This window comes from Panulirus ornatus, chromosome 46 (genome assembly GCF_036320965.1).
Source record: "Panulirus ornatus isolate Po-2019 chromosome 46, ASM3632096v1, whole genome shotgun sequence".
Taxonomy (NCBI): Eukaryota; Metazoa; Arthropoda; class Malacostraca; order Decapoda; family Palinuridae; genus Panulirus; species Panulirus ornatus.
In genome coordinates, this window is record NC_092269.1 from 20,607,734 (window position 1) to 20,622,733 (window position 15,000).

At 39.9% G+C, this 15,000-nt stretch overlaps 1 protein-coding gene across 1 annotated transcript in view; it reads left to right on the plus strand.

Moving 5' to 3' along the window:
- The window catches only part of LOC139763329 (probable glutamate receptor), a 166,561-nt gene that overhangs the window by 61,645 nt on the left and 89,916 nt on the right, over positions 1-15,000 (plus strand). Inside the window, exon 3 of the mRNA XM_071689350.1 lies at positions 514-604. Within this exon, the coding sequence (XP_071545451.1) occupies positions 514-604 (91 nt within the window). The remainder of the gene's footprint in view (positions 1-513; positions 605-15,000) is intronic.

A 15,000-nucleotide genomic window follows, 5' to 3' on the forward strand; every position in this document is an offset into this window, starting at 1 on the left:
ACGTGTATGTATATACATGTGTATGGGGGTGGGTTGGGCCATTTTTTTCGTCTGTTTCCTTGCGCTACCTCGCAAACGCGGGAGGCAGCGACAAAGCAAAGCGAATAAATAATGTATATATATATATATATATATATATATATATATATATATATATATATATATATATACATATATATATATATATATATATATATATATATATATATATATATATTTATATATATACTAAGTACCCGATTTTTCATTAATATCAAAGCATTCAAGAAAGGAAGCCATTGTCCTTTTTTTCTCTATTTATTTGTACATTTCATATATATATCAGTTTGAGTGGTTAAAGAATCACACGACGTTACAGATGCCTCAGAGGCTAGTCTAAAGATCTTATACTACTCTTTGATACGCTGTTTTACTGCAGTTTCTTGAGTTGTAATATCCCTGATATATTTTATTGCAAATATGATCAAAAACTTATTACATAACTTTTTATAACATCATGGTATATTACTTCAGATACAGATACGTCAGATCACCTGATAGGGCATGGGGATCTCGAAAAAGTGATGGTTCTTGGTCTGGCATGGTCGGCTTGGTAACCAGAGAGGTACGTCTACTGCATAAGAGACCACACAGCATGGCACTTTTTTATATGCCAGGGAGAATAGTACGATGAGAAAAGTAGGATGAGAAGTCCTATTCTGGCGTGGTGATCAAGCACGGTGGAGGGGTAGATTATTTGACAAGCATGTGTCGGGTTGGGAGGTGATAACCTCGGATGTAAGGATGTAAGGATGTAGGACAGGAAATAGGTTGGTGAGACGATAAATCTAAGGAAGAGTAAGACTGTTCCTGAAGCAAGAACTGTGGGAGTGTGTAAAAGAAGGTAAGAAAATACATTCAAGATTAATGTGGGTGAAAATAAAAGTGGATGGATGAGAGATGAGTGATAATTGGTGTTTCTGCACCTGGCTATGAGAAGAAAGATCATAAGAGGCAAGTGTTTTAGAAGCATCTGATTGAGTGTCAGCAACGTTGGTGCACGAGACTTTGTTAAAGTAAGTGAGCTTGGAAAGGAGACGTGTGAGGATGCACAAGGATAGATTGAGTGCAGAATGGCAAAATGTGACAGCAAATGACGGAAGGGAATGGGGGAGGTTTGGGGTGTGTTTAGAGAAGCAGTGATGGTATGTGCAAAAGATGCATGTGGCATGATATAGGTGGGACATGGGCTGATTAGAAAGGGTAGTGAGTGGGGGGGATAAATTACTAAAGGTGTTACTGATAGAGAAAAGAAAGCCCTTTGGATGATACTTACAAAGAAGGAGTGCAAATGACTGAGAAATGTACAAGAGAAAGCGGCATGGGTCGAGAGAAAGGTGCAAGAGATGAAAAAGAGGGCAAATTAAAGTTGGGGTGAGAGGGTATCATCAAATCTTAGGGAGAGTAAAGAGATGTTTGAAAGAGGTAGATAACGTGCATGGACAAATTGAACAAATGGTAACATCGTTGAAGGGGTCACATGGGTAGGTAGAGATGAAGTGAGGAGATGGAGTGAGTATTTTGAAGGTTTATTGAGTGTTTGATGATTGAGTATGCAGATGTGGGGTGTTTCTCTCGGAATGGTGTACGAAGGGAGAGGGTCAGGGAACATGGTTTTGTAAACAGAAAAATGAAAGTGAAAGCTTTGCAGAAGATGAAAGCCGGCAAGACGGTGGGTTCGGATGGTGTGGCAGTGGAGTTCATTGAAAAATTGGGTAACTATGTTGTTGATTGCTTGGTGGGGATATTCAATATAAGTATGGGTCATAGTGAAGTGCCTGAAGATTCAAGGAATGCATGCATAGTGCCACAGTACAGAAGCATGGGGTATAGGGGTGAGTGTTCAAATGACAAAGGCATAAGTTTGGGAATATTCCTTGGAATACATCCGAAAACCTCTATAGATATACAATTTCACCTCCTAAAAATGGCGATCAGACATTCCTCCAGCTGCCCCTTTCAGCACATTACCATCCAAATGTCTCTCTTTTACATATCTATCAATTAACACGTAATTCAATAACGCACTTTCACCATGTCTCCTACTCACATATACTTATGTATATCTCTCATTATAAACCAGGTACTCCCAGTCACCAGTCCTTTTCAGCAGGCAAATCCACAAGCTCTTGACATTCCATTTATAACACTGAATACCATATGTGCACCAATTATACCCTCAACTGCAACAAAACTTACATTCGCATTCAAATCACTCATCACTACAACCCAGTCTCGTCCATCAAACCTGCTAACATACTCACTCACCTGCCCCGAAAACGATTCCCACTCATGATCTTTCTTCTCATGCCCAGGTGCATATGCACCAATAACCACCCATCTCTTTCCATCCACTTTCAGTTTTACCCAAATAAATCTAGAAATTACTTTATTACACAGACACACGCACAGACACACACACACACACACACAAACACACACAGACACACACAGACATACACATACACACACACACACACACACACACACACACATATATGTATATACATATATATATATATATATATATATATATATATATATATATATATATATATATATATATATATATATATATATATATATATATATATATATATATATGTATATGTATATATATATATATATATATATATATATATATATATATATATATATATATATATGTTGTAGGAGGCAAGTTGTTAGAAGCAGTGAAAAGTTTTTATCGAGGATGTAAGGCATGTGTACGTGTAGAATGAGAGGAAAGTGATTGGTTCTCAGTGAATGTAGGTTTACGGCAGGGGTGTGTGATGTCTCCATGGTTGTTTAATTTGTTTATGGATGGGGTTGTTAGGGAGGTGATTGAAAGAGTTTTGGAAAGAGGGGCAAGTATGAAGTCTGTTGGGGATGAGAGAGCTTGGGAAGTGAGTCAGTTGTTGGTCGCTGATGATACAGCGCTGGTGGCTGATTCATGTGAGAAACTTCAGAAACTGGTGACTGAGTTTGGTAAAGTGTGTGAAAGAAGAAAGTTAAGAGTAAATGTGAATAAGAGCAAGGTAATTAGGTACAGTAGGGTTGAGGGTCAAGTCAATTGGGAGGTAAGTTTGAATGGAGAAAAAATGGAGGAAGTAAAGTGTTTAAGATATCTGGGAGTGGATCTGGCAGCGGATGGAACCATGGAAGCGGAAATGGATCATAGGGTGGGGGAGGGGGCGAGAATCCTGGGAGCCTTGAAGAATGTGTGGAAGTCGAGAACATTATCTCGGAAAGCAAAAATGGTTATGTTTGAAGGAATAGTGGTTCCAACAATGTTGTATGGTTGCGAGGCGTAGGCTATGGATAGAGTTGTGCGCAGGAGGATGGATGTGCTGGAAATGAGATGTTTGAGGACAATGTGTGGTGTGAGGTGGTTTGATCGAGTAAGTAACGTAAGGGTAAGAGAGATGTGTGGAAATAAAAAGAGCGTGGTTGAGAGAGCAGAAGAGGGTGTTTTGAAATGGTTTGGGCATATGGAGAGAATGAGTGAGGAAAGATTGACCAAGAGGATATAAGTGTCGGAGGTGGAGGGAACGAGGAGAAGTGGGAGACCAAATTGAAGGTGGAAAGATGGAGTGAAAAAGATTTTCTGTGATCGGGGCCTGAACATGCAGGAGGGTGAAAGGAGGGCAAGGAATAGAGTGAATTGGATCGATGTGGTATACCGGGGTTGACGTGCTGTCAGTGGATTGAATCAGGGCAAGTGAAGCGTATGGGGTAAACCATGGAAAGCTGTGTAGGTATGTATATTTGCGTGTGTGGACGTATGTATATACATGTGTATGGGGGTGGGTTGGGCCATTTCTTTCGTCTGTTTCCTTGCGCTATCTCGCAAACGCGTGAGACAGCGACAAAGCAAAAAAAAAAAACAGAAAAAAAAAAAAAAAAATATATATATATATATATATATATATATATATATATATTATATATATATATATATATATATATATATATATATATATATATATATATATATATATATATATATATATTATCCCTGGGGATAGGGGTGAAATGATACTTCCCACGCATTCCTCACGTGTCGTAAAAGGCGACTAGAGGGGACGGGAGAGGGGGGCCAGAGATCCTCCCCTCCTTGTATTTTAACTTTCTAAAAACGGGAAACAGGAGTCACGCAGGAAGTGCTTATCCTCCTCGTAGACTCAGATTGTCTAAATGTGTGTGGATGTAACAAAGATGTGAAAAAAGGAGAGATAGGTAGTATGTTTGAGGAAAGGAACCTGGATGTTTTGGCTCTGAGTCAAACGAAGCTCAAGGATAAAGGGGAAGAGTGGTTTGGGAATGTCTTAGGAGTAAAGTCAGGGGTTAGTGAGAGGACAAGAGAGAGCGAAGGAGTAGCAGTACTCCTGAAACAGGAGTTAGGGAGTATGTGATAGAATGTAAGAAAGTAAATTCTCGATTGATATGGATAAAACTGAAAGTTGATGGAGAGAGATGGGTGATTATTGGTGCATATGCACCTAGGCATGAGAAGAAAGATCATGAGAGGCAAGTGTTTTGGGAGCAGCTGAATGAGTGTGTTAGTGGTTTTGATGCACAAGACCAGGTTATAGTGATGGGTGATTTGAATGCAAAGGTGAGTAATGTGGGAGTTGAGGGAATAATTGGTATACATGGGGTGTTCAGTGTTGTAAATGAAATGGTGAAGAGCTTGTAGATTTATGTGCTGAAAAAGGACCGGTGATTGGGAATACCTGGTTTAAAAGCGAGATATACATAAGTATACTTATGTAAGTAGGAGAGATGGCCAGAGAGCGTTATTGCATTACGTGTTAATTGACAGGCGCGCGAAAGAGAGACTTTTGGATGTTAATGTGCTGAGAGGTGCAACTGGAGGGGTGTCTGATCATTTTCTTGTGGAGGCTAAGGTGAAGATTTGTATGGGTTTTCAGAAAAGAAGAGTGAATGTTAGGGTGAAGAGGGTGGTGAGAGTAAGTGAGCTTGGGAAGGAGACTTGTGTGAGGAAGTACCAGGAGACACTGAGTACAGAATGGAAAAAAGTGAGAAAAATGGAAGTAAGGGGAGTGGGGGAGGAATGGGATGTATCTAGGGAATCAGTGATGGAGTGCGCTAAAGATGCTTGTGGCATGAGAAGCGTGGGAGGTGGGTTGATTAGAAAGGGTAGTGAGTGGTGGGATGAAGAAGTAAGATTATTAATGAAAAAAAAGCGAATGGCATTTGGACAATTTTTGCATGGAAATAATGCAAATGAGTGGGAGATTATTAGTGAAAGAGAAGAGAGAGGCATTTGGACGATTTTCGAAGGGAAAAAATGCAATTGAGTGGGAGATGTATAAACGAAAGAGGCAGGAGGTCAAGAGAAAGGTGCAAGAGGTGAAAAAGATGGCAAATGAGAGTTGGGGTGAGAGAGTGTCATTAAATTTTAAGGAGAATAAAAAGATGTTTTCGAAGGAGGTAAATAAAGTGCGTAAGACAAGGGACCAAATGGGAACTTCAGTGAAGGAGGCTAATGGGGAGGTGATAACAAGTAGAGGTGATGTGAGAAGGAGATGGAGTGAGTATTTTGAAGGTTTGTTGAATGTGTTTGATGATAGAGTGGCAGATATAGGGTGTTTTGGTCGAGGTGGTGTGCAATGTGAGAGGGTTAGGGATAATGATTTGGTAAACAGAGAAGAGGTAATAAAAGCTTTGCGGAAGATGAAAGCCGGCAAGGCAGCAGGTTTGGATGGTATCGCAGTGGAAATTATCAAAAAAGGGGGTGGCTGTATTGTTGACCGGTTGGTAAGGTTATTTAATGTATGCATGATTCATGGTGAGGTGGATGAGGATTGGCGGAATGCGTGCATAGTGCCATTGTGAAAAGGCAAAGGGGATCAGAGAGAGTGCTGAAATTACAGAGGTATAAGTTTGTTGAGTATTTCTGCTAAATTATATTTGAGGGTATTGATTGAAAGGGTGAAGTCATGCACAAAGCATCAGATTGGGGAAGAGCAGTGTGGTTTCAGAAGTGGTAGAGGATGTGTGGATCAGGTGTTTGCTTTGAAGAATGTATGTGAGAAATACTTAGAAAAGCAAATGGATTTGTATGTACCATTTATTGATCTGGAGAAGGCATATGATAGAGTTGATAGAGATGCTCTGTGGGAGGTATCACGAAATTATGGTGTGGAAGGCAAGTTGTTGGAAGCAATGAAAAGTTTTTATCAAGGATGTAAGGCATGTGTACGTGTGGAAGAGGGGAAAGTGATTGGTTCTCAGTGAATGTAGGCTTGCGGCAGGAATGTGTGATGTCTCCATGGTTGTTTAATTTGTTTATGGATGGGGTTGTTAGGGAGGTGAATGCAAGAGTTTCGGAAAGAGGGGCAAGTATGCAGTCTGTTGTGGATGAGAGAGCGTGGGAAGTGAGTCAGTTGTTGTTCGCTGATGATACATCGCTGGTGGCTGATTCATGTGAGAAACTGCAGAAGCTGGTGACTGAGTTTGGTAAAGTGTGTGAAAGAAGAAAGTTAAGAGTAAATGTGAATAAGCGCAAGGTTATTAGGTACAGTAGGGTTGAGGGTGAAGTCAATTGGGAGGTAATTTTGAATGGAGAAAAACTGGAGAAAGTGAAGTGTTTTAGATATCTGGGAGTGGATCCGACAGCGGATGGAACCATGGAAGCAGAAGTGAATCATACGGTGGGGGAGGGGGCGAAAATTCTGTGAGCCTTGAAGAATGTTTGGAGGTCGAGAACATTATCTTGGAAAGCAAAAATGGGTATGTTTGAAGAAATAGTGGTTCCAAAAATGTTTTATGGCTGCGAGGAGAGGGCTATGGATAGAGTTGTGCTAAGGAGGGTGGATGTACTGGAAATGATATGTTTGAGGACAATATGTGGTGTCAGTTGGTTTGATCGAGTAAGTAATGTAAGGGTAAGTGAGATGTGTGGAAATAAAAAGATTGTGGTTGAGAGAGCAGAAGAGGGTGTTTTGAAATGGTTTGCTCACATGGAGAGAATGAGTGAGGAAAGATTGACCAAGAGGAAATATGTGCCAGGGAATGGAGGGAGCGAGGAGAAGTGGGAGACCAAATTGAAGGTGGAAAGATGGAGTGAAAAAGATTTTGAGTGATCGGGGCCTGAACATGAAGTAGGGTGAAAGGTGTGCAAGAATTGGAACGCTGTGGTATACCGGGTCGCCGTGCTGTCAATGGATTGAACCAAGGCATGTGAAGCGTCTGGGTTAAACCATGGAAATTTGTGTAGGGCCTGGATGTGGAAAGGGAGCTGTGGTTTTGGTGCATTATTACATGAAACCTAGAGAGTGAGTTTGAACAAATAGGGCCTTTTTTGTACTTTCCAAGCACTACCTGGCACACATGAGGGGGAGAGGGTTGTTATTCCATGTTTGGCGAGGTGGCGATGGGAATAAATAAAAGGAGATAGTATGAATCATGTAAATGTATATATATGTATATGTCTGTGTGTGTATATATATGTGTACATTAAGATGTATAGTTATGTATATTTGCGTATGTGGATATGTATGTATATACATGTGTATGTGGGTGGGTTGGGCCATTCTTTCGTCTGGTTCCTTTCGCTACCTTGCTCACGCGGGAGACAGGGAAAAAGCAAAATATATAAATAAAAAAAAAGATATATATATATATAAATATATATATATATATATATATATATATATATATATATATATATATATATATATATATATATATATATATATATATATATATATATATATATATATTTGCTTACGCACTTTATTTACCTATATATATATATATATATATATATATATATATATATATATATATATATATATATATATATATATATATATATATATTTATATATATATATATATATATATATATATATATATATATATATATATATATATATATATATATATATATATATATATATATATATATATATATATATATATATATATATAGGTAAATAAAGTGCGTAAGCAAATATATATATATATATATATATATATCATCAGTTGTTGTTCGCTGATGATACAGCGCTGGTGGCTGATTCATGTGAGAAACTGCAGAAGCTGGTGACTGAGTTTGGTAAAGTGTGTGGAAGAAGAAAGTTGAGAGTAAATGTGAATAAGAGCAAGGTTATTAGGTACAGTAGGGTTGAGGGTCAAGTCAATTGGGAGGTGAGTTTGAATGGAGAAAAACTGGAGAAAGTGAAGTGTTTTAGATATCTGGGAGTGGATCTGGCAGCGGATGGAACCATGGAAGCGGAAGTGGATCATAGGGTGGGGGAGGGGGCGAAAATTCTGGGAGCCTTGAAGATTGTGTGGAAGTCGAGAACATTATCTCGGAAAGCAAAAATGGGTATGTTTGAAGGAATAGTGGTTCCAACAATGTTGTATGGTTGCGAGGCGTGGGCTATGGATAGAGTTGTGCGCAGGAGGATGGATGTGCTGGAAATGATATGTTTGAGGACAATGTGTGGTGTGAGGTGGTTTGATCGAGTAAGTAACGTAAGGGTAAGAGAGATGTGTGGAAATAAACAGAGCGTGGTTGAGAGAGCAGAAGAGGGTGTTTTGAAATGGTTCGGTCACATGGAGAGAATGAGTGAGGAAAGATTGACCAAGAGAATATATGTGTCAGAGGTGGAGGGAACGAGGAGAAGAGGGAGACCAAATTGGAGGTGGAAAGATGGAGTGAAAAAGATTTTGTGTGATCGGGGCCTGAACATGCAGGAGGGTGAAAGGAGGGCAAGGAATAGAGTGAATTGGAGCGATGTGGTATACCGGGGTTGACGTGCTGTCAGTGGATTGAATCAAGGCATGTGAAGCGTCTGGGGTAAACCATGGAAAGCTGTGTAGGTATGTATATTTGCGTGTGTGGATGTATGTATATACATGTGTATGGGCGTGGGTTGGGCCATTTCTTTCGTCTGTTTCCTTGCGCTTCCTTGCAAACGCGGGAGACAGCGACAAAGCAAAAAAAAAAATATATATATATATATATATACATATATATATATATTTTTTTTTTTTTTTATACTTTTTATATATATATATATATATATATATATATACTCTCCCTGGGGATAGGGGAGAAAGAATACTTCCCACGTATTCTCTGCGTGTCGTAGAAGGCGACTAAAAGGGGAGGGAGCGGGGGGCTGGAAATCCTCCCCTCTCTTTTTTTTTTCCAAAAGAAGGAACAGAGAAGGGAGCCAGGTGAGGATATTCTCTCAAAGGCCCAGTCCTCTGTTCTTAACGCTACCTCGCTAATGCGGGAAATGGCGAATAGTATGAAGGAAAAGGAAGGAATATATATATATATATATATATATATATATATATATATATATATATATATATATATATATATATATATATATATATATATATATATATATATATATAGGTAAATAAAGTGCGTAAGACAAGGGAGCAAATGGGAACTTCAGTAAAGAGCGCAAATGGGGAGGTAATAACAAGTAGTGGTGATGTGAGAAGGAGATGGAGTGAGTATTTTTGAAGGTTTGTTGAATGTGTTTGATGATAGAGTGGCAGATATAGGGTGTTTTGGTCAAGGTGGTGTTCAAAGTGAGAGGGTTAGGGAAAATGATTTAGTAAAAAGAGAAGAGGTAGTAAAAGCTTTGCGGAAGATGAAAGCCGGCAAGGCAGCAGGTTTGGATGGTATTGCACTGGAATCTATTGAAAAAGGGGATGACTGTATTGTTGACTGGTTGGTAAGGTTATTTAATGTATGTATGACTCATGGTGAGGTGCCTGAGGATTGAAGGAATGCGTGCATAGTGCCATTGTACAAAGGCAAAGGGGATAAGCGTGAGTGCTCAAATTACAGAGATATAAGTTTGTTGAGTATTCCTGGTAAATTATATGAGAGGGTATTGATTGAGAGGGTGAAGGCATGTACAGAGCATCAGATTGGGGAAGAGCAGTGTGGTTTCAGAAGGTGGTAAAGGATGTGTGGATGATCTGGTGTTTCCTTTGAAGAATGTATATGAGAAATACTTAGAAAAGCAATTGGGATTTGTATGTAGCATTTATGGATCTGGAGAAGGCTTATGATAGAGTTGATAGAGATGCTCTGTGGAAGGTTTACCACAGACGCTTCACATGCCCTAATTCAATCCATTGACAGCACGTCGACCCCGGTATACCACATCGTTCCAATTCACTCTATTCCTTGCACGCCTTTCACCCTCCTGCATGTTCAGGCCCCGATCACTCAAAATATTTTTCTCTCCATCTTTCCACTTCCAATTTGGTCTCCCACTTCTCGTTCCCTCCACCTCTGACACATATATCCTCTTGGTCAATCTTTCCTCACACATTCTCTCCATGTGACCAAACCATTTCAAAACACCCTCTTCTGCTCTCTCACCAACACTCTTTTTATTTCCACACATCTCTCTCACCCTTACATTACTTACTCGATCAAACCATCTCACACCATATGTACTCCTCAAACATCTCATTTCCAGCACATCCACCCTCCTGCGCACAACTCTATCCATAGCCCACGCCTCGCAACCAGACAACATTGTTGGAACCACTATTCCTTCAAACATACCCATTTTTTCTTTCCGAGATAATGTTCTCGACTTCCAAACATTCTTCAATGCTCCCAAAATTTTCGCCCCCTCCCCCACCCTATGATTCACTTCCGCTTCCATGGTTCCATCCGCTGCCAGATCCAATCCCAGATATCTAAAACACTTTACTTCCTCCAGTTTTTCTCCATTCAAACTCACCTCCCAATTGACTTGACCCTCAACCCTACTGTACCTAATAACCTTGCTCTTATTCACATTTACTCTTAACTTTCTTCTTTCACACACTTTACCAAACTCAGTTACCAGCTTCTACAGTTTCTTACATGAATCAGCCACCAGCGCTGTATCATCAGCGAACAACAACTGACTCACTTCCCAAGCTCTCTCATCCACAACAGACTTCATACTTGCACCTCTTTCCAAAACTCTTGCATTCACCTCCCTAACAATCCCATCCATAAACAAATTAAACAACCATGGAGACATCACACACCCCTGCCGCAAACCTACATTCACTGAGAACCAATCACTTTCCTCTCTTCCTACACGTACACATGCCTTACATCCTCGATAAAAACTTTTCACTGCGTCTAACAACTTGCCTCTACACCATATATTCTTAATACCTTCCACAGAGCATCTCTATCAACTCTATCATATGCCATCTCCAGATCCATAAATGCTACTTACAAATTAATTTGCTTTTCTAAGTATTTCTCACATACATTCTTCAAAGCAAACACCTGATCCACACATCCTCTACCACTTCTGAAACCACACTGCTCTTCCCCAATCTGATGCTCTGTATATTTCTTCACCCTCTCAATCAATACCCTCCCATATAATTTACCAGGAATACTCAACAAACTTATACCTCTGTAATTTGAGCACTCACTTTTATCCCCTTTGCCTTTGTACAATGGCACTATGCACGCATTCCGTCAATCCTCAGGCAATCACCATGAGTCATACATACATTAGATAACCTTACCAACCAGTCAATAATACAGTCACCCCTTTTTTTAATAAATTCCACTGCAATGCCATCCAAACCTGCTGCCTTGCCGGCTTTCATCTTCCGGAAAGCTTTTACTACCTCTTCTCTGTTTACCAAATCATTTTCCCTAACCCTCTCACTTTGCACACCACCTCGACCAAAACGCCCTATATCTGCCACTCTGTCATCAAACACATTCAACAAACCTTCAAAATACTCACTCCAACTCCTTCTCACATCACCACTACTTGTTATCATCTCCCCATTTGCGCCCTTCACTGAAGTTCTCATTTGCTCCCTTGTCTTACGCATATATTCCTATGAATCCACGGGGAAAATGAAAAACGAAAAGTTCCCAAGTGCACTTTCGTGTAATAATCACATCATCAGGGGAGACAAAAGAGAGTAATATAACAGTCAGTTGATATACATCGAAGAGACGAAGCTAGGACGCCATTTGGTAAACATGTAAACATGTGATCAATCACAATCACATGCTTACTAAATGGCGTCCTAGCTTCGTCTCTTCGATGTATATCAACTGACCGTTATACTTCTCTCTTGTGTCTCCACTGATGATGTGATTATTAAACGAAAGTGCACTTGGGAACTTTTCGTGTTTCATTTTCCCCGTAGACTCATAGGAATATCTTGATCACGCGCAAAATTGTGATCCTTTCCAACATATATATATATATATATATATATATATATATATATATATATATATATATATATATATATATATATATATATATATATATATATATATATATATATATATATATATATATATATATATATATATATATATATATATATATATAGATATGTATATATATCCCTGGGGATAGGGGATAAAGAATACTTCCCACGCATTCCTCACGTGCCGTAGAAGGCGACTAAAGGGGACGTTAGCTGGGGGCGGGAAACCCTCCCCTCCCTGTATTTTAACTATCTAAAAGGGGAAACAGAAGAAGGAGTCACGCGGGAAGTGCTCATTCTCCTCGAAGTCTCAGATTGGGGTGTCTAAATGTGTGTGGATGTAACCAAGATGTGAAAAAAGGAGAGATATGTAGTATATTTGAGGAAAGGAACATGGATGTTTTGGCTCTGAGTGAAACGAAGCTCAAGGGTAAAGGGGAAGAGTGGTTTGGGAATGTCTTGGGAGTAAAGTCAGGGGTTCGTGACAGGACAAGAGCAAGGGAAGTAGAACTACTCCTGAAACAGGAGTTGTGGGAGTATGTGATAGAGTGTAATAAAGTAAATTCTACATTGATATGGGTAAAAGTGAAAATTGATGGAGAGAGATGGCTGATCATTGGTGCATATGCACCAGATCATAAGAGGCAAGTGTTTTGGGAGCAGCTAAATGAGTGTGTTAGTGGTTTGATGCACAAGACCGGGTTATAGTGATGGGTGATTTGAATGCAAAGGTGAGTAATGTCGCAGCCGAGGGAATAATTGGTGTACATGGGGTGTTCTGTGTTGTAAATGGAAATGGTGAAGAGCCTGTAGATTAATGTGTTAAAAGAGGACTGGTGATTAGGAATACCTGTTTTAAAAGCGAGATATACATAAGTATACGCATGTAAGTAGGAGACTAAGTGAGCTTGGGAAGGAGACTTGTGTGAGAAACTACCAGGAGAGACTGAGTACAGAATGGAAAAAGGTGAGAACAAAGGAGGTAAGGGGTGTGGCGGAGGAATGAGATGTATTTAGGGAAGCAGTGATGGCTTGCGCAAAAGATGCTTGTGGCATGAAGAGCGTGGGAGGTAGGTTGATTAGAAAGGGCAGTGAGTGGTGGGATGCAGAAGTAAGATTATTAGTGAAAGAAAAGAGAGAGGCATTTGGACGATTTTTGTAGGGAAAAAATGCCAATGACTGGGAAATGTATAAAAGAAAGAGGAGGGAGGTCAAGAGAAAGGTGCAAGATGTGAAAAAGAGGGCAAAAGAGAGTTGGGGTGAGAGAGTATCATTAAATTTTAGGGAGAATAAAAAGATGTTTTGGAAGGAGGTAAATAAAGTGCGTAAGACAATGGAGCAAATGGGAACTTCAGTGAAGGGGGCTAATGGGGAGGTGATAACAAGTAGTGGTGATGTGAGAAGGAGATGGGGTGAGTATTTTGAAGGTTTGTTGAATGTGTTTGATGATAGAGTGGCAGATATAGGGTGATTTGGTCGAGGTGGTGTGCAAAGTGAGAGGGTTAGGGAAAATGATTGGTAAACAAAGAAGAGGTAGGAAAAGCTTTGCGGAAGATGAATGCAGGCAAAACTGCAAGTTTGGATGGTATTGCAGTGGAATGTATTTAAAAAGGGGGTGACTTTATTGTTGACTGGTTGGTAAGGTTATCTAATGTATTTAGGATTCATGGTGAGGTGCCTGAAGATTGGCGGAATGCTTGCATAGTACCATTGCACAAAGGCAAAGGAGGTAAGAGTGAGTGCTCAAATTACAGAGGTATAAGTTTGTTGAGTATTCCTAGTAAATTATATGGGAGGGTATTGATTGAGAGGGTGAAGGCATGTACAGAGCATCAGATTGGAGAAGAGCAGTGTGGTTTCAGAAGTGGTAGAGGATGTGTGGATCAGGTGTTTGCTTTGAAAAGTGTACATGAGAAATACTTAGAAAAGCAAATGGATTTGTATGTAGCATTTATGGATCTGGAGAAGGCATATGATAGAGTTGATAGAGATGCTCTGTGGAAGGTATTAAGAATATATGGTGTGAGAGGCAGGTTGTTTGAAGCAGTGAGAGTTTTTATCGAGGATGTAAGGAATGTGTACGTGTAGGAAGAGAGGAAAGTGATTGGTTCTCAGTGAATGTAGGTTTGCGGCAGGGGTCTGTGATGTCTCCATTCTTGTTTATAAATATATGGATGGGGTTGTTAGATGGTGAATGGCAAGAGTTTTGGAAAGACTGGCAAGTATGCAGTCTGTGTGGATGAGAGAGCTTGGGAAGTGAGTCAGTTCTTGTTTGCTGATGATACAGCGCTGGTGGTTGATTCATGTGATAAACTATAGAAGCTGGTGACTGAGTTTGGTAAAGTATGTGAAAGAAGAAAGTTGAGAGTAAATGTGAATAAGGGCAAGGTTATTGGGTACAGTAGGGTTGAGGGTCAAGTCAATTGGGAGGCAAGTTTGAATGGAGAAAAACTGGAGGAAGTAAAGTCTTTTAGATATCTGGGAGTAGATCTGGCAGCGGATGGAACCATGGAAGCTGAAGTGAATCATAGGGTGGGGGAGGGAGCGAAAATTCTGGTAGCCTTGAAGAATGTTTGGAAGTCGGGAACATTATCTCGGAAAGCAAAAATGGGAATGTTTCAAGGAATAGTGGTTCCAACAATGTTGTATGGCTGCGAGGCGTTGGCTATGGATAGAGTTGCGCGCAGGAGGG